Genomic DNA, 20,669 nt, shown 5'->3' on the forward strand with positions numbered 1-20,669 from the left:
AGGATGCATGTCTGAATAACCACTGCACTTTATTTTAAATCCATGTTACCATCTCAGGATGACATGCCTCACCTGACGTAGGGCTCGCGGTCACTAAAGAGGGATCTACAAAGCAGATCCAGTAGGCACACATGGGACACACCAGCCACTTTATGGACAGATCTCACTGAGTCTCAAGGCGGGTGTTTTTAGACCCACCTACCACGAGGTCACTGTGGCTCAGAGAACGTACCCATGAAGCTAGCTCAAGGCCAAGAGGCGGGCAAACGTGAGGAACGGGATCTTCCCACTGGCCTGGGCTGCAGGCAGATCTGCCCACACGGGCAGCACAACCCAGGCCCTCTCCTGCCGCACAGGGACTGCCTGGTGCTTCCCTGCTCGGACCGGGCTGGACCGGCCCACAGCTGGGAGAGGCTTCCGCAGGGAGGAAACACATACACTCTCACAAGATGTGGGCGAACTGCACCGTGCAAGCCCGCGGTGAAGTGTTCCTCAGTGAGAACCCATCCCGCTCCCGTTCAGCACCTCCCAGTCGGTCACCCCACACCGCTGAGGAACTAGATAAACCACGGAAGGCTGACCTGCTTGGACTAAGATCAGTCAAGACCACCTTTTAAGAGGCCTGCCTTTTAGGCTGTGCCCCTGCTGAGCCAAGGATGCAGCCGGCAAACACAGCTGCTCTCGAGCTCAACTTCTTAAAGGGAAAGCACTCGCTCACATACAAAGATGTTAAAATCCTTAAAATCTTTATTATGGGTCATTTTCTTAATACAACACAGCAGAGCAGGATGGGAGAGCTGAACGACCATTTCTCTGACCACCCACATCATTTTGCAAAAATCCAACAGCAAGATAAAGAAAGCATCTTGATCTAGATGCGAAAGTAAGTTACACATAGAAAGGCATGTAAAAGTTAACTAAAACTGAGTTAATATTCTTTAACATATAATTTAGCAGATTAGAGCAAGTGGCATATAAGTCATTTCTGATCTTCACTATCTCTTGGTTAGAATAAAATATGTAACTATGCTGAGAGGTAAATATTTCTTATCAAGGTGGTGAGGAATGTAAACTAAAGAATACCTTTTTCTTACCGATTTCTGAAGTTGCAGTTTCCTGATCTGCTTCATGATTTAATCCAGACACTACGGGATCTAACATTTTAGCTGAAATAGTATCTTCCTTTCTTCCTGACGTAAAATGGTTAATGACAGATTAAAACACTGTAGAAGTTTTTGTATGCGGGTGCTCTGGTCGGGACAAACAGGGGTTTACACCAGGCTCACAGGAGGCCCCCCCACCGCCGCTCCTCCCTCCCAGGGCTCTCCGAGCAGGACCCCGTGGGTCCTGGCCGGCTCTGGGGTCCACCATCTTTATCTCCACACTCCCCTACACCAGTTTCACCTGGATCTTCACGTGACGGCAGGAAAGACCACCATGTAAAAAACCCCAACTTCTTTGATTTCACCTGCAGTTGCCCCAGCTCCCTCCCTGAATGGCAGGCCTCCCGCTCCGCTCTTGTCCTGACACACACATTGGGCTGCACCGCGGGCACCTCAACCCCACCTGTGGGAAACTGAATGTGTGGCGTTGTCCCCCATCCCAGCAAGTGGCTTCTCCCAAAGCCTTCGCACTCCAGCAACAGCACCACGTGGCTGCCCAGACCCCTCCACGGATCTTCTCGCTGTGCCCTCTCCTAACAAGGGCCACCCAGTCACCCAGCGACTCTGTCATCCCTTCCATCAAACACATCCTCACCAGTGACACTCGGGTCCCGGCCGTCAGTCTCAACTGGACATGAACTGCTGTCCAGCCTCTACACTTGCCTCCCCGCACTCTGAACAGGGGACGCTGCTAACACCGTCAAATCACGCCTCTGTCCTGCTTACTGTCCTCCAAGGACTTCGGCTCACACTCACTACAAAACTCTCGGCCTCCGTGGCCCCAGACCTCGGGCCTCTGCCTGTTCGTGCGGCCTCTCCTATCCCTTCGCCCCCCGCCCAGCCTCACTGCTGCGCCTCCTGCCACTCAAACAGGCAAGCCTGTCCCCAGCTCAGGGCCCCTGCCCATTCCTGGACACCTGCGTGTCCTCCTTCACCCTAGTCAACTCCCTGTCCAGACGTCCCTCCTCAGAGCCCCTCTGCCCGTGCACCTGCCCCTACATCCCCACCCCTCTTGGCTACTTTTTCCATCAGAAGACTCATCGCTAACATGGAAGTGTACACCCTGTGGTCTCTTGATTATCTGACTTGTCCCTCCACATTATGTGCCCCAGAAGGGCAGGTACGCCATAAATATCTGCAGAACAAATAAAGGAAGACTCAAGGGGACAATCCCAGCCCGTGACTGACTTGTAGGAAATGGGCAGGTGGCTGGGGTGGCCCCAGAGCTCAGCAGGCAGGGCTTACATGCCCTTCTGCCCCTGCTCCGCTCTGGGTCCAGGCCCCATGTCCAGCAGGGCCCCACCCACAGGGCTCCACCAGCTCGGTGGTCAAAGGGAAGCAAAGGTTCCGACTCCCCGACATTCGCGGCCTCGACTGGGGCCTGCGTCGCCTTACCGAGCTGTTTCACGGCATGTTCCTTCTTAGCTTTACTGTAGGAAGAGTTATGTTCTTTTTCAGGGGAAAGACTATTTTCAGTGGTTCTAGAGTCCCTTCTTCCTGATATGAAATTGCATAACGAAAGTTTGTATTAAGCTTAATTTGTAATGCTGCATAGTATACTCACTCATAGTACATTATTCTGCTATAATGTGCTACTTAATAATAAGCCAAAAGTATCATATTCTTATGAAGAAACTTTTTTGGATTCTATGGAGATTCTAAAATAGCTTTAAGATTCTAAATATGTTTAACAAACGTGACACCCCGCACTCTAATAAATGCAAGGCTTCTCCCCTCGGGCAGAACATGGAGGTCCTGTGCCTCCTACACCTTCTGAATGCTGGACATTCGCCCAAATGTGGCCCATTTCAGTAAGACAGAAGATCGGAGTGGAGCACCAGCCCCGCTGGGTGAGGATGTGCGGTGAGGTCCATGCCCAGCTCGCCGGCAGGGAAGGAAAGAGTCCACGAGCTTATCGACAGCTGGGGAAAGCTAGTCTCAGAAAGCCTGCAAACCTCTGTAATTCTCTCTCTAAGAGGCCACAGGAAAGGAGCCCTATGGCACAAGCTCGCCAGCAAACTCGGACGCACACACCCCGAGTTATTAGGAAAAAAGACAATAACAACTGTCCGCTTACAAAAAAATCACAACTCGACAGAAGAACTGCGGGCTAAGATTGAACACAAGGTGAGGTTTGCAGTGACCACAGTCCATGATGCTTCTACGCTCCAACAATCATCACTAAGAAACAGGGAAGGGAAAGAAGATGCCATCTCTAAACAAACTAAAAACAAACTGTCGTGACCCGTGACTAACAGACACAGCCCAGCACATGCATAGGGAGACTCCCATACTGACTTGGAATCAGAAGTATCCAATCTTCCCCAAATAACAAAAGCGTAAGTTTAACATGAGTCCAACTCAATCCTGATAAATTTATTAGTTCTGTTTGTGGGGGGGGAGATTCTTTGACTCAACGCTTTTATAAATAATCTGGAAGAGTAAGCACATAAAAAGGCTTAAAATTAATGATTCTGGAACACTTGGTGAGTTACTCTGAAATGGAGAGCATCACCTTACACCATGTATTAAAATAAGAAATAACTAAAAAGATTAAATATATAAACGCATGACAAAACACAAATCTTCATCTCTCAAATCTCTGGACAAACTACAAAAAAAAAAAAAAAAGACTGGCCATTTCCAGTGCATAAAAATTAAACACTCAGGCAAATCAGGAACTAACATAATGAACAGAAATGAACTGGGGCGGGCGGGGGGGACAAACACTTATTTAAAAACTGGCGGATGTCCTTAACATACAGTGAGCTTGTGCCGATTAAGAACAACACTGAAACGGCTCACAGCAGTGAGGGATCCCACAAAGAACAGACAAGCCCGAGGAGCCAATACAAATTACACACATAAAAATGCACAATTTCACTAGCAATTCAAAAGAGATAGCACTGTTCGTTTTTCCCCTCCCAGACTCAGCAGCAAGCCTTGGACACCGTGGAAAAGGTGTAGGGGACACGGTCGGCACACCCTGCAGCCGACACTGCCAACATCCTGTCCCCAGAGATGCCCGCAGAGGGACAAGCTCATGAAAGCCTCACGTACTATTCTGAAGTGGGGCTTTCTGTCTCAGTGTAACGTCCAAATGAGAAATCCCAACTGCGGCACTCCTGCCATACTGCTCTAACTCTTACCATTTAGGAAAAGGACAATGTTTCAGACACTACCACCGCTCAAAGTAAGCTCACACTTCACCTGAAAACCTGCAACACTACCGGCCCCCAGCAGTACCTGCCCGCCCTGGACAGACCCCCCAGTCCGGCTTGTCAGTCGGGCTGAACCGGTGCTACTCGGGCAAACCCCCGGCCAGGCCTGTTCGCCTCAACCTCAGCTCTCAGTAGCACGACTCCCAAGGATCGGTCCTGCTGTTTTTTAAATGCATGAACATCACCCATGAGCAGGATGCTCTTGCTGGCCACCGAGTCAGGATTACTTTCAGCCTACCACTTCAAATGACAAGAGTCAATGAAACATGGGTGACTGATAACCATTTCTGGAAAATTAAAATTCGATCACATCTTTTAGATAGCAACAGATCTCCAGCAAAGAGGTGCTACTACCAGCCGCTGGTGTCACAGGCTCACACACGTACGTACAGATGTGTGCGTGTGTGTGTGTGTGTGTGTGTGTGTGTGTGTGTGTGTGTGAGAGAGAGAGAGAGAGAGAGAGAGAGAGAGAGAGAGAGAGAGAGAGACATATCTTCACCCTTTTCACATAGTCTTTGTTTATCCCCCCAATGGCAGACCTGCCTTCTAGCCACAAGATATTTTTTCTACCAGATACTGTGATTAATACCCATATTTTCAGCTCCTTATATGATAAATTTGCAGTACCTTCCACTGAATTTTTGGATCGCCGTTTTGATGGTTTTGTTGTCACTGACCTGGATGCTCTAGTGGAAATCTCAGTCTTAAAGAAAAGAGAATGGAAAAGAATTAGTTGATGCATGACACAGCAGTGCCTTGAGTAGATTCACTAGTCAAGCTCTGCTCAAGGAAGAACAAAGAGGAAACAGAACACCACCCTCTGCTAAAGAGGAATGGATTCCAGCTGAGCACGGCTCAGCACCCCAGGCCTGAGGGTGAAGAGAGGACACTCAGACCTCCTTCACTCTAAATTCGGAAATCCGTCTTTCTGCAAAGCTCTCCAAAGCCCAGCAATCCACCAACCACACCGAGAAGCACGGTCTTATCAGATGTGTTTTTGAGGAACTCCATCTCCCTTGCTATATGCTAATTCCTCGCATGCATCTGTGACAATTCCGAGTGCAAACATACACACGTTTAAACAGAGCACACACCAGCCACAAGGTTTTGCTCAGCCTGCCATAATGCCCTCCTAACTGGCCTCTCATCCTCCACACCACACCTGGTCCGTCCTTCCCTGCAGCTGCCTGGACGCGTTCTCTAAAATGCAAAGTGCTTTAGGAAAGTTGGGCTAAGTCTAACCTCCACGGCCTGGAGACAGGGAGATGATGTGGCCCAGCCTCGGCTGCGCCCCAGCCACAGGACATGCACCACGGGGCCCCACACGGGCCAAGCAGAGCTCAGAGGGATGCCTCCAGCACCTCAGCTGTCCCAGTCTGCCTGGTGACTGGATCCTCTCCCAGACTCATCTGAAGCTCCACCAGACCCTCTCCCAAATGATTCCCCCATCCCTTTGTACCCCATATGTCATACCTGTCAAACAAGTGTATGAGGAAAGCCCGGAGCCCAGCACAGAAGCCGGGGCTCACGCGTGACCCTGCGCCACGTCCCCACCCCCGGGTCTCCACAGACTAGAAGAGACCACAGCATGGCAGTCGCCACGTCAACACAGCCACAGTTTATGTCCCTTGAAATTATTTTTTAAAGTTTACCTCTGTTTCAGCTTTGGAATCTTTCAAAGATCCATCTGGCAGCTTTTTAGACACCTCCCCTGAGCTTGAGGACTGTTAAGAAAAAAAATTGTCACATTCTAGAATGATTCAAATCTATTACATCCAAAAACACATCAAGGTGCCAGATGTTTCTAGCTGAGCAGCAGCGAGACCACCCTTCCCTTAAGAGCACCCATCCCACTCCAGGCCTGAGTATCTGCAGCTGGTATGCAGCCCTCATCCCAAAGGGCTGTCTGGATCATTCCTGGTGGGGCAGACCGGGGGCACAGGGGCTCGGGGCAGCGCCTCCCAGGAAGCTATGGAATAGTGGGGCACATGGGATGCCCACCTGAGGCCAAACCTCTTGGAAACGCCCAGTTAAACATGGGGAATCTGGAAGTGTGGGAAGGAGTGAACAGGAGAAACTACCAGCCACCATGGAAACATGGCCCCTGCTCATTCTGGGCCAGGAGGGTGGGGGGCACTTTCCAATGGAGGGTTCTTGTCAAGCAAAAGCTTCAGACTCTCCATCAGGAAATACTCCCGAGGGTGCAGAGAAAGGGGAACCCTCCTACACTATTGGTGGGAATGGAAGCTGGTGCAGCCACTCTGGAAAACAGTATGGAGGTTCCTCAAAAAGTTGAAAATAGAGCTACCCTACAACCCAGCAATTGCACTACTGGGTATTTACCCCAAAGATACAAATGTAGGGATCCGAAGGGGCACCTGCACCCCAATGTTTATAGCAGCAATGTCCACAATAGCCAAACCATGGAAAGAGCCTAGATGTCCATCAACAGAGGAATGGATAAAGAAGACAGACACACACACACACACACACACACACACACACACACACACACACACACTGGAATATTACTCAGCCATCAAAAAGAATGAAATCTTGCCATTTGCAATGACGTGGATGGAACTAGAGAATATTATGCTGAGCGAAATAAGTCAATCAGAGAAAGACAATTATCATATGATCTAACTGATACATGGAATTTGAGAAACAAGGCAGAGGATCATAGGGGAAGGGAGGGAAAAATGAAACAAGACGAAACCAGAGAAAACAACAAACCATAGACTCTTAATCTCAGGAAGCAAACTGAGGGTTGCTGGAGTGGAGGGGGGTGGGAGAGACGGGGTGGCTGGGTGACAGACACTGGGGAGGGTATGTATTGTGGGGAGCGCTGTGTATTGTGTAAGACTGATGAATCACAGACCTGTACCCCTAAAACAAATAATACATTACTTGTTAATAGAAAAATTTTATAAATAAATAAATAAATAAATTTTGAGGTGTTAAAAAAAAGGGGTGGGAAATACTCCTGAAAGGAAGTACAGGAAACTTGGGAGCCCTAGCTCATAGCTACAGTCGTCTCTGACCGACATGTCCTAATGTAAGGACTAGACGAGACTAGACCTCAGACCCTGTGCCCCATGAAGACTGAAAAGCAAGGGATGACTGTTGAGTTCAACACTGATGTGTTTCCCTAACTTCTGCTGGAGGCGCCAGGCTGTGCACAGCCTAACCCGCCACCCCTTAAGGGTGAGGGGCACCGCCCACACTGCCCAGATACCTGGTCCTTTACTGCCACACCTGACACTCTGCACACACCTACTACTTCACCTTCTCTTCATACACAGCCTGAGAGGGGTTGAGAAGGTCCCAGCATCGTCTCTTCCAGATGGGAATTGAATGGAGGAGAATCAAGGGATCTCAGGGTGAAGACCAGCAGAGGCGGATTAGAAGGGAATCTCTGCCTCCCCAGAGCCTCCCTGGGAGGTGGCCCACATGGGGTGTCCTTGCCACTGGCAAGCGCTGCCCCCAGATGCCGCCCCATGGAAGAGCTGACCCAGCAAAACCACCACGAAAGATCTACGCAAAGCCGACTTCGGGGGAACGCGGACCAGCTCTGAGCAGAGGCACAGGCCCTGCGCCCTGGTCTCACACGCTCGAAGCCAAGCTGTCACTGCCGCTAGGCTCCAGAATCCCACAGAGCCCCCCCCCCCCATAAAAACTTCTCTTTGGAATTAGCTTTCTATTAAAAACAGTCCTCACAACATCAGCAATTTTAGTGAACGTAATGCATGGGAAACTTCGTCTGAAAACCTGGAGGGCTGAGGCTACCCCACTCGGCGGCTGCCTCACACCAGGAAAATACACGAGAGCACACTAGTGCCTCAGACAATTCAGGTTGGTGCAAAACGCTTTTTCTTAGACCTCTACAAAGAGACAAAAGATGGGGAACGCCTTTGGTATTCCTAAAACTCCTAAGGGAAGCCCGGTTTTCGTGACCTGTCTCACAGGTTCCGTTACTCTAGGGCATTCATGGGAGACCGTGAGGCTCTCTAAGGGTCAGTCCCGTGGCCCCTCACCCCCTGATATTGTCACACACTGAGACACAATGCCACAGAGCCAGGTGCACGAGCCACGAGTGCCAGGGCAGCCCTCGCCCCTTCCCACGCTGCTGCATCACGTGGGCGGACCTTGAACCTTTCCAGACCTCCGCTCCCTCCTTCCTAGCAGCTGGGGACCAAGAGATTTCCACAGCCTTTCGGAGACACTGCATAATATGCTGTCCCCACAAGAACAGGGGTGAGCAGCGCCAGCCCTGATGGAGACCTGAACTATCTACAGTGACCCCAAGAGTAACTTGCACATTTAGAAAACACAAACCAAATACATTTTCTGGCCAATCATAAATTTACCTGAAAATTTAACTAAACAAAAATTACAGTAACAGAAGCCTTGTATGTATCTGCTAACGCCCACGAGACTGAAAGAGGAGCCCTGAGCCTCGGTAAACTCAGCCGTGCCAGGAGCATGCACACGACCGGGGCAGCTCGGAAGGACCCCCTCGTGCCGCTACAGAATGGGCCCCCGTCCTCAGAACACAGCCCAATGCACACACGCAGCCCGAGGCGAGAGCGGTGCACCTCGGAACCCCAGCAAAAACTGGGGTCGGTTTGGGTTTCTGCTGGGCATGCCCGAGCGGCTCCACTTCACCGCGGTGCCAGAGGGCAGCAGAGTCCCAGTCACGCGGTGACAAAGACGGGAAACACCTTCGAGAACACCACAAAGCCCTCTCAGAGACAGAGGTTTTGAAGCGGGACGTTACCTTTCCGTCAGGGTTGCCGAGCTCTCTGGCCTTCTCCCTGTCCGGGCCTCGGGAGTGCCCCCCGTCCTGCACCCTCCGCCTGTCCCTGCCCCGGGCCTTGTCCCGCTCGCGCTCCCTGTCCCGCTCTTTCGCCCTCTCTTTCTCCTTTCCACTCTCGCTCCTCTTCTCCCCCGCGCGGGCCAGGTCTCTGTCGCGGTCCCTATCGCCTCGGTCTCTGTCCTGCTTGGCCCGGTTTCTGGCTCGCTCTCTCTCCCCCTCCCGGTGCCTGTCTCGCTCAGGATCTTTATGTCTGTCACGGTCGTTCTCCTTCGTCTTCTCCTTCTCCTTCGCTTCGCTTTCTTCCCTCACTTCTTCTTTCTGTTTTTGATCTCTGCTTGTACTTCTCTCGTTTATGTCAGAGTTCCTTTTATCCTGGAAAGAAGGTCAAACAACAATATCACTCACAAATGTCTTCACCTGAACTATAAAAAGACTCATTATTTCATTTTTGAATATGTGCAATTTGCAAGTCACCTCTTTATCTTTATGAACTCTGGGCTCTTCTTCTCGTGCATTCTTATTGTCCAATTCCTGAGCTTTTGACGTCAGTGAGGTCCTTCCCTTCAGGTCCCCCTTCTCTCCAGCTAACACTCTCTTCACCGCCTCGTCGCTGGACAGCTTGCGGACCGAATGGGAGGAAATGAAACACACAGTGAAAATGAGATCAGCACAAGTGACAAATGCGAGCATCTGCATTCACAGACGGTTCACTAAACACGTTAAACACGCGGACGTGAAAGTCAAAGGATAAAACATTAGAAGGAAATGCTGTCACCACCAAGTACAGCATCCCTCCGACACTTCACACGTGAGCAGCAGAGCCGACCCTAACGAAGCGAATCACACTTCAGTCCCCCAAGCTGTCGAGTGTGGACGTGTGTGTCGTTCTAGGACAGCACAGCGCTGTGCGCGACCCCACAGATGCCTTACACCTCTCACAGGGTCAGAGGCCCGGCACTGACGGGGCCTCACAGAATGATCTAACTCAAGCTCCATCACATGCCAAAACCCTTCCACAGCATCCCTGACTCTGCACAGAAGCTTCGAACACCTCCAGGCAGGAATCCCACATGCTCACACACTCATCCCACGAGGACGCACTGAGTGACCATCACTCCCCAGGCACTAGACGGCCAGGTTGAGGACACCCTGTGTATCGGGGGAGAGGCCAGATGCAGCAGTTAAACATCAGTGTGCCTAAGCCAGCATGGGAGAGAGGAGAGGCCAGGGCTCCCGGACCAGCAAGCGATCCCCCATTGCTTCCAGACAAAGAAATGAGGGGGCCTGACCACTGCAAGGGGCCTCAGGGTGCAGGCACGGGTGCAGGAGCTAAGAAAGAACTGGAGGGGAGGGCGTAGCCACAGCTCTTGAGGATGCTTGTGAGCCATGCCACAGAGCTGGCTGGGCCCAGAGGCAACAGGAAGCTGGCAAAGGATTCAGCAGGGAAGACGGGAGTCATATGTGTTTTGAAAGAGCAGTAACAGGAAGGATGCAGGGGTGGGGACTGGGTACGGAAGCCAGGGCACTGGCAAAATCAGCTGCGTGCCTCTGAGCCTGAGATCTGGATGCAGACCAGGGCAAGACTCTCTCGAGGCCTCCTTGGAGCCACCACCTCCAACCCCCACCCCTGCCATGTGGGCTGAAACCCACCCTCTTTCCCATTTTGGTAACACGGAAGGTTAGCCCCAGCCCACAACCCAACAGGCACACGAAAGGCTGTATTAGCTATGCCCTCTGCCCTCAGGGGCGATGCGGCTCCCACAAAAAAGAAAGGCCCTGGAGACGCCCTGCTGGCACCGCCAAACCTAGATGTCCTCCGGCGTCCCTAGTGAGGACAGCCCAGGCTGGATCTAAGCAGAGATGCCAAGTTTCCAACCCACAGTGAGGATCTCAGGAAGCAGCGAATCAGTCCCTATACAAGAGACTCAGGATTGCTTTGAAGGAGGCACAGCTCTGCTGTCAATAGCCAGGAGGGAAAGAGGGACCAGAAGAACAGAGTGCAGGGGGGAGGGAGGAGAGTGGAAGGAAGGAATGGAAGGAAAGAAGCAGACACTGGAGGCTGGAAAGGCAGGAAGAGAACAGGAGCATCCCATAAGCCCCGAAGAAGCAGCACAGCAGGTCCTCCAGCCCCCAGACCCTGCCCTGGAAGGAGGCCCAAAAGGAGAAGGCAGGCAGGGCTTGGCTGCCGGGCATGCTGCCCCCTGCCCCTGCCCCTGCCCCAAGAGCCAGTGTCTGTGAAGTTCCCTTGTTCATACTTAGCGCTTGAAGAACTTGTGCGTGGTGTACCTTTGTTTTACTGTATAGTTTTAATCACCCCTTCTGGAACTCTGAGGCTCCAAAGCACTTGGCAGACACCACCAAACACTCCTTCCTGAGACACTGCCCACTACCCTGCGGTCGCCTACCATCCCGTCTTGTCTTTCAGGACTGCTGGGTCTAAACTCTGGCACCTCCGCATTACCTTGCTGAGACAGCATTTTCCAATTCTCTGGAGCAGCTCGTTTGTTCTTTCAGGCTCGTGCCCTGCCACGATCCGCGCTGGTTTTGCGGACAGTGGCTCTCCTGAAACCATCACCACCACGTCTATGGCCTTCTGAAGGAAGCTAATTTTTGCATCTTTATCCTGAAAGATTTCCATTTAAAATACAAATAAAAAGTACTTCCAAAAAAGTTTCCACCATCCTCGGTATGCTCAACAGGCACAGTTACTATTTATATCATGTCAGATTTGGAAATACTAACTCTTTGTAACAAAAGAAAAACAATTAATTAAAGCTTTTAATTTTAGCTGGTAGTAGGCTAGCAGGAACCTTTAAAACACTAGTTCCGTTTCTCAGTGGATAAAATTAGCATGATACGCAGTTGGCAAAAATAAGAAAATGAAATGAGAAAGGGTATACCACAATTCACGAATTAATCAACCTTGTATTTCAACACGCATCAGCATATAAACAACACACATCCAGTTCACAGCTTACAGAAAACCCACTTGTTAGGGTGAGGGGCAACACCCCCCCGCCCCAAGCCTACCTTAACATTATCGGACTTCAGCTCAGCGTCTGTGTAGAGACCCTTCATGAAACCGGTCATCCTAATCACCTTCAAAAGATCAAGGGCGTGGTCAGCACCTCACAGGGCAGCCTCTTCATCACCCTCAGCCCCTGAACCCCACTCTGTCAGGAGCTATTGGAGTCCGTCCATATCCAGGATTTAATTCCTTCATTTACTCAACAAGCTTTTGAGTGTCTACTATATGGGAGGCCTTTTACCAGGCAGAAGCCAGCCTGGAAGTACAAACAGGTAAACATCTCAAAGACTTGCGGGGTGCCAAGGGAGCACGGGATCAGTCCCTAATCCAAACACAGGAGGGGCGAGGGTGTCAGAGGAAGTGTCCCAGAAGACATGGTATCTACACCGAGACCACAGGCTAGGTGGGGGGCGGGGGTGTTTAGGACCCATGTCCCAGGCTAAACCATCCCTGCAAAAGGTCCTGGGCCCAGAGGGTCCGGTTCAGGGAGCAAAAAAAGTTCAGGGCAGGAGGAGCCTGAGGCCAGAGTCCAGCGGGGCCAGAGTCAGGCAGGGCCTGACCCAGATGGCCTTCAAAGACACTCAGGAATACGGACTTTGGCCTAAGGACCACGAGGAGGCCCTGAAAGGTTCAGAGGCAGGGGGACAGCATCTTACAAGGGTCACTCAAGCCCAGTGGAGAGAATGGATTCTGGAAAGAACAGGAATTTCTCAGCCTGGGTTTCTGAACCTGGATGGAAAGGTCTTTCTCCTCACTCACTTGCTACAACAAGGGGGTGCTCTGTGCAACTGTCACTTTTGTTCTCTCCCTGCCTGTCCCTCCCCTCAGTCAACCTGTAGCTCCCCATTACCCTGAATCAGCTTTAGGGGTGGCGATCTTCCCTGTTCCTCCCCACACCCACACACAGCCAGGTTCCAAGTTCTCTCAGACCAGAGTTTTTCAAAATGCAAGAAGTCGCTGTAAAATCAACATAATGGGTTGGGTAGCAATGAGGTTTTTGTTTTTGTTTTTGTTTTTTTCAAAAAAGAGAAAAGAAAAGAAAAGAAAACACCAGCTGCATTGTATGTAGGAAGCATGAATACACCTATATGTATATGTCCTGGATGGGTATAAAGCATATGTATTAGTGCAAGACATGTTTGTTGGAAAAAAGACAGTCCCATGCTAACATCAGGCTATTTCTCTGAGACCAAGCACACCTCACTACTAATGAAACTGGCTCTCATTCCTCATCAACTACCTAAGAGTTGTGCTATTATTTCTCCTGAGAAGACAGGTGGAATATTAAGAGTATCCTGCACTGAATAATCCTAGAGCCTTTTCATTTTGTGTATTCTGGGGTCTTCCTACTTCGCTGGCAGTTAAAATTGTGAGCAATACTTTTAAGGGACAAGAAACACTAACCTTCTAAGATCAATGCTTTGATTTATGAAAGAGACAGAGTTAGTTTAGCTGTAACTAAATTACCAATATGGTGACTTGTGAAAACAATACTCAAAGAGAGTTAAGAATTTTCAGGAGGCTCTTCACCTCTGACCGGAAAATGCTTTCCAATATGCCAATCATTCTAATACCCTTAACAAGTAGGTGACAATTAACATATTTACCTTTACATAGGCAGAGAAATTAATTTCAGCATTAGATTAGGAAAAAAACCACTGGTTCCTGATTGGGAACGTGTAACCGCTTCCGCGCAGCCTGGCTACCGGTCCACCAGGTCAATTCCTGCTTGAACGTCCCTCCTCCTTCCCCACTCTGAGGCACTCTGACCTTCCAGGAGCCCCGTGCCACACCAAGACCCACAGGAGGAGGCCTATCCCCGCTACCTCCTCCCGGGCTCTCCATTCCAGTGGGGAGACAGGACTAACACAGAAGATAAAAGTGTGAGGGTATGGTGACAACTGCTGTAGTCAGGCAGGCTCACCTCCTGGCTAACTCACTTCTTCCCTTCTGGGTTCAGGGACGCTACCTGCCTACTTCATGGGTAAGGCAGCACATAGCCCAGCTCCCACCGGGCTCTCCTCACAGCCCCGTCCCTTCCCCAAATACTGTCCAAGACAGGTGGAAGCGTTGCCCCAGCTGCAGGAGGAGGTGGAGGCCAGACAAGACAGCGCAGGGATGTGTGTGGGATTCCAAAGAGTTCTAAGCACAATTAGGGTTTTCAACACAGAGGCACACGTCATAAACTAAGTTGAGACAGCAAATGATAAAGCAAAGCTTGTGGAGAATAATACACCCAACCTGTTGGAAAGAGTTAGGAAATGAAGTTTGAGGAACGATATGCAGAGCCCTCGGAAGTCTGCAAGTTCAACCTGAGTCCTAACTCCCAAAGACCACACCCATGTTCCCGAGTTGAATACCCTTCTTAGGTGCACCATGGAGATGAGTTACCAGGAGCCTAGACAGCCTCCTTCAACAATGAATGTGTGCTGTGCACCTTCTGTGTACCTTACCCAGCTCAGCTCTCCCAGGATATGGCAACAAACAAGTACTGTCTCCATCATTCGGTAAGTCACCATCCACAGGGGAAAAGTTACAACCAATCTCAACGGAGGTGAGGCGCCCTTCATCAGCCAATACCAACCTGCTCTTTTATAGTTTTCCCCTGTGGGTCCCACTACAACCACCTTCAATAAATTTATCCACGGGAATTTATTAAGCATCCAAAACGTGATCACCATGCCGAGCAGTGTGGAGAAAAAGTTGGGGGGGGGGGAGCCAAAAAATACAGTAATTCTCCAGCGATTTGTGATCACCTTTCACGAGCTAGGCACTGAAGGGGAAAAAAAAAAACACAGAAACGACTGGCGGGCAGGGTGGAAGAGTGTGCTAACAGATACGAGAGTAGTCTGGAAAGAAAGAATGCTCCCCGAGGGGCCGGAAGAGGCGGGCCAGCAGGGGTGAGGGCGAGGAACTCCGTACAGAGGCACCGCAAAATTGGGCCCAGTGGGCGCTCCTCTGTCAGGGCCTGCGCTAGGCTATGGGAGGTGCGATTCTAACGCCGGCCTGCACCCCGCACCTGGGCCCTGACCTCCACCTGGGCCCTGACTCCCGGCGGGCACCTGGGGCCCCGACCTCCGGCTCGCACCCCAGCCCGCACCCCGCATCTAGGCCCCGACCCTCACCCGGGGCCCGACCCACACCAGGACCCCGACCCTTGGCCCGCCACCCCCCCCCCCAGCCCTGACCCATACCTGGGGCCTCGACTCCGGCCCGCACCTGTGCCCTGACTCCCGGGGCCCCGACCCTTGGCCGGCACGGCGGCCCCCGGCCCGCACCTGGGTCCCGAGCCCCACCCGGGTCGCTGACCCTCGGCCCGCACCCGGCCTCCGGCACGGCGCCCACCTCGGTGATGATGTCGTGCAGGTAGCGGAACGGGGGCTTGCTCAGCAGCTTCTCCGTCAGCGGAGGCCTCCGGATCACCTTCCCCAGGGCCTCCTGCGTCCGCTTCACCACCGCGGCGTTCATGGCGGCGCCGCCCGCGCCCCCACCGGCCGGCAGAGCCTAAGCCGCGCTCCCCGGCCGCCGCCGGCCCCGCCGCCGCCGCCGCCCTCCCCGGCCTCTACGCGCCGCTCGGGCTCCCATCCCACAGTGCACCGGAGTCGGCCACGGCGCGTGCGCGGGACGGCCGGCGCCCGTCGCCAGGGCGGCGCGGCCTTAGCAACGGACGCGCCGCAGCGCCTGGCTTCGCCCCTGCCCGCCGCGCGCTGCGAGAGATCTAGACCAAACGTCCTGCCCGCGCCTGGCAACCGGCACCAAGCCACGCCCTTATTCTTCTACCAGGTGTCCGTGATTCCGTCCACCTGTCTTCCACCCACCGTGCACTGGCTCACTGCAGAAATCCTTCCAGCAATTTGGAAGCTTTGTGACCTGTTTTGGGTTCTTTTTTTATAAAAAGATGCTGATTGCCCCTGCATTTTTAAATCTCTTTTTATTGACAAATAATTGACATATGGAACTTTAGCTTCAAGTGTACGACATAATTATTTGATATTTGTATATATTGCAAAATGATGACCACAATAAGTCTAGTTAACATCCACCACCGTAGTTACAAAAAGTTTTTATTGTAATGAGAACTTTTAAGGTGTACTCTTAGCAACTTTCAAACATGTAACAGAATATTGTTAACTACTGTCACCATGCTGTACCTCATCTCCCCATGACTTACTTACTTTATAACTGGAAATTTGCACCTTTTGACCCCCTTCATCCATTTCGCTCTTGTAATTGTATCTTTATAACTTTTATTTACATTTATTTTTACCGTTTTCAATGTTCTTCATTCTTTGCATAGACTCGAATTTCCATGTGGCATCATGTTCCTCTGTCTGAAGAACTTCCTTTCTTTTAGCAAAGGTCAGCTGGCGATGAGTGCTGTCACCTTTCCTTTGTCTGAAAGTGTTTATTGCAACTTCACATTTGAAAGATTGTTTCACAGAGTATGCAAGCCCGGGTTAACTTTTTTTTTCTTTCAGTACTTTACAGATTTTACTCCACTGGCTTCTGGATTACATAGTTTCTGAAGGGAAGTCTGCTCTAGTCCTTTGTTCTATGTATCTGGTTGCCTTCAAGATTTTCTTATCATTGGTTTTTGTAAATTTGCCCATGATGTATCTATCTAGCTGTGGGGGTTTTTTAACTTAAAATTTATATTTGGTTATTATTTATATGCGATAAGCCTCACCTATTTTAAGTATACTGGTTGATGTATTTATGTTACTGCCACCACAACCAAGATATAGAGCAGTTCATGCTCCCTCAGATATTTCCTCCTACTCATTTGCAATCTATCTCCTCCTTCACCCCAGCCCCAGGCAACCACTGATCCGCTTTCTGTCATTATTATTTTACCTTTTCCAGAGTTCCATATAAATGGAATCATACACTACATAGTCTTTTGTGTTTAATTCTTTCTCTTATAATGATTTTGAAATTCATCCATGGTGCTACATACATTAATATGTCATTCCTTTTTGTAGCTGAGTAGTGTTTCACAATACAATTTGTTTATCCATTCACCAGGTTATCGATACTTGGATTGCTTTTGAGTTTCGATTACCTATGAATAATGCTGCTGAGAGCATTCACATAAAGTCTGTGCCAACATAGTTTTCCTTTTGTTGCAGTTGCAAGGTTCTTGTCTCACAGAGCCGAAGAATGAATCTCTCGGACACAAAAAGGTGAAGTGAAGTGAAAGCTTATTAAGTGAAGGTAAGAACAGAAAGGAGAACTTTCTAGAGCGAGAGGGGTCCCGAGTGCGTTGCCACTGAGGGCTTTTATGGTCGGTCTTTTATTGAAAACTGACCAGGGAACTGAAATCTTGACGCTTCTACCACTGATAGCACCATGTTTACCTCTCCTTTGAAGTTTCGTAGCTTTTAATGGTCAGTCTGTAACTGTCATAAAAATATCTCGTCTCTGACATTTGAGACAAAGGAGGTGGTCTGGTTATGTTCCCTTATCTCTGGTTTCTTACGCCTCAGCATTTTTCCGTATCTGGCATTTCTGTGAGCCTGGTCATGTACCCCACCCCTATCTCTCCCTACCTAGCCCCACCTGTCCCTTACGCACTTTCTCTTGGATAAATACCCAGGAGTGGCTTTTCTGGGTTGTATGTTAAGAATATGTTTAACTTTACAAGATGCTACCATGTTTTCAAACTGGTGGCATCATCTTTCATTCCCACCAGCAATGTATGTGATTTCTAGATGCTTCATATTCCTGCCAAGATGTGATAGGTCAGTCTTTTTTTTTTTTTTTTTTTTTTTTTAGTTCAGTCTTTTTAACTTCAGTCATTCTAGTCGTGGTATAATATCTTATTATGGTTTTAATTTGCATTTCTCTAGTGATTTGTGATTTTGAACTCTTTTCATATACTAATTGGATATTCATATGTATTCGGTGAAGATAGTCCTAAAGATGTATCCGGGCGTTCAATGAATCACTGCTGTGTGCTATGAAAATTAATAAAAGGGAACATGGTTCACCATATAGAATCAGGAGGCCAGCAGGAGGAGCTCTCATTCCCAGCACTGGTTATCAATTGCAGATCCAACAGGAACAGAAGGACCTTGCGCATGGATACTATTTTACCATCCCAGCCACAGGAAGACAAGTTGGCAACAGAGCAGCCAATGAGAGACAGTCACAGCTCAGCCCATGAGAAGCCACTTCCAGCTCCCAGTTTCCTTCCATGGACTTTTTGTTTGTAACCGCCCTCCCAACTCTCTCTTTCCTCTATAAAAGAGAATTTCTCCCCTTTGTTCTGGGGACTTGCCTATGGTTTTGCTGTAGCGTGCTTGTCCCTGAATTCTCTACTATTCCAGAGTAAACCCATTTTTGCTGGTAAAATAACTGACAGTTTTATTTTTAAGGTTAACAGTGCTCAGCACTGTCTAGGTACTGGGGACTTCATGGCGAACTATGTACCTTCTAGTAAGCAACATCCATACTGTCCTCTGCTGTCCACTGCTCCAGGGAACATCACTGTCCCTGCGGCTAGCTGCATCCAGGACCACATGAGCTGTGGTCACCCGGACAGAGGCCAGGCGAGCCACCAAAGCTCATAGCCCTCCAGCAGCGCTGACCTGACTTCTGTCCATACTTCACCACGTAAGCAGGCTGCCTGTCTGAGACTTTACTGAGAAGTTAGGAGCCACCTAAGAGGATGATGACCCAGAAGGGAAGGAATTTGGCAACACTCGCTGGATAGAGCTATTCCGTGGGGAAAAAGCACCCAGCAAATTTCACCCTCAGACGTGTTCCCTCCTGGGTGGCCCTGAGGTACTAGCCCTGCTCCCCAGCTTCCAGGTCTACTCCCTCGGCCAAAGCACCTCCATCCTCTGACCCCTGCTTGTCAGGTCTTCCTGACTTTCTAGAAACTCCACCACCTACATATGTATCTCCCCAACTACCCCCTCTCTTTCGGCACTGGATGCTCCATTCCAGACTCATCCCAAAGCAGGGGCAGGAGAGTTCAATCCCTTGGAACAGTCCAGGGTGATGGGGGACACTGTGACTCAGGCTCCTCCCGGGGGCTCCCAGATCTCCATTGTTCTCCTGATTGTCCACATATTTATCTTTATCACACACACACACACACACACACGTCCTGCTTCCCAAGAACGAATGTTCTCAAACAGTTCATCAAACTCCATGAAGAACAATAAAATAGTTTCCCAACTGTTTCATCATTTCTGAACATGCTTGTCCACACTGAAACTAATACTTCATATTCACATGGAGAACAATGGTAGCCTCCCTTCCCTGCCACTGCCTGGCCCCCCTCCAGCTTCCCTGGAAGTCTTCTAAATAGGGGGGTGGGCCATAGTGAGACTGTGTCCTTCTTCAGGGCTGGGCCCTTAGTTCATGAAGGCTGGCCCACAGCTCCAAAGTGACTAAGCCTTTAGGCAAAGCTGCACCAGCTTGCGGCCCTCCGGGTGTTAGGGAGAGAGGGGGTGGGATGTCATTCTCACAGGACGGTCAGGTAGAGCCCTTCGGGGGCCAGATACAGAGGATGCTGTGGTGTCTGAGAGCTAAAGTGTCCTGACCCAGATGTCTTCCCTGATCTGCTCACCGTGGCTGAGCTGGGAGCCCAGAGGCCCCTATGAGGAGCACCCACCTCTGAACTCTGAACATTGGCTGGGTGGACCTGAGTAAGGGTGGAGGGGGTTGAACTCAGGGAAGTCACTGACCCTGGTCTCTGACCTCAGGTGCCCTGCCTTCCCAGCAGACACTACCTAGCCCCCTTCCTCCAAAGTTCATGCTAGACAAAATCCTCCTCTGGGCCTGGGGCCATGGGACAGCTGTGACCAGCAATGGCTTGTCTATGACTGGTCAGTTACCCAGAGCAGTGAGGACAGGGGGTGTGGCCGCAGAGAGCTCTCTGGCCCCTGAAGGTCCACTGTGGATCCCAGCCAGTGCCCCATGAGGCCTGATTCTGGAAAGGAAGCAGAGTCACCAGACCCCACTGAGGACCTGTCTGAGGGAAGCAGGCCAGGGAGTGCGTGTGGCAGCCTCTGGGAAGGAACATGCTCCCCATCACATAGTGCATCCTCCTGAGGCCTCCCACTGCCCCTAGGCAAGTCCACGCCCTCCACACAGAGACTGACCGGGGCAGGGGTGCAAGGCCCTGGGAAAGCAGGGCCGACAAGACTCAGCTAAGGATTCCAGACTCCAAGAAAGAGACGTGGAACCACCTCAGGAGAGTGGGGAGCAGGAGGGGCCCAGGGGCCAGTGGGGAGTCTCCAGTTCAGGGGGCTGGTGGTTTTGGGGGCGGGTAGCTGAATCCCAGAGCACCTCAGGGTCATGTAAGGATTAGAGGAAAAGAGAACATAAAAAGAGTCATTCGTGAAAACAGACAAGTGATTACATAACTACAGAAAATCACAGTAGAGAGAATGTTTGAGACATAAAAAGCTGGCAGGAGATGCACT

General features: G+C 50.5%; 1 protein-coding gene across 3 annotated transcripts in view; it reads right to left on the minus strand.

Annotated features, from left to right (window-relative positions):
* Positions 1 to 15,778, minus strand: part of IFT54 (intraflagellar transport 54) — a 62,462-nt gene extending 46,684 nt beyond the window's left edge. Inside the window, exons 1-8 of one of the 3 annotated variants that reach the window (XM_028105215.2) lie at positions 15,577 to 15,778; positions 12,234 to 12,302; positions 11,665 to 11,826; positions 9,678 to 9,821; positions 9,165 to 9,575; positions 6,037 to 6,108; positions 5,012 to 5,087; positions 1,095 to 1,190 (exon numbers count right to left, since the gene is read on the minus strand). In XM_028105215.2, coding sequence (XP_027961016.1) covers positions 1,095 to 1,190; positions 5,012 to 5,087; positions 6,037 to 6,108; positions 9,165 to 9,575; positions 9,678 to 9,821; positions 11,665 to 11,826; positions 12,234 to 12,302; positions 15,577 to 15,699 — 1,153 coding nt within the window. In that variant the 5' untranslated portion in view covers positions 15,700 to 15,778. Of the gene's footprint in view, positions 1 to 1,094; positions 1,191 to 2,558; positions 2,661 to 5,011; positions 5,088 to 6,036; positions 6,109 to 9,164; positions 9,576 to 9,677; positions 9,822 to 11,664; positions 11,827 to 12,233; positions 12,303 to 15,576 lie in introns of all 3 variants that reach the window. The other 2 variants (XM_088021469.1, XM_028105214.2) reach the window with 2 other exon arrangements.
* Positions 15,779 to 20,669: the final 4,891 nt, after the last annotated feature.

The sequence above is a fragment of the Eumetopias jubatus genome, unplaced genomic scaffold (assembly GCF_037043125.1).
Source record: "Eumetopias jubatus isolate StellerSeaLion01/CBP00866 unplaced genomic scaffold, mEumJub1_p1.0 scaffold_3, whole genome shotgun sequence".
In the NCBI taxonomy this organism is placed as follows: Eukaryota; Metazoa; Chordata; class Mammalia; order Carnivora; family Otariidae; genus Eumetopias; species Eumetopias jubatus.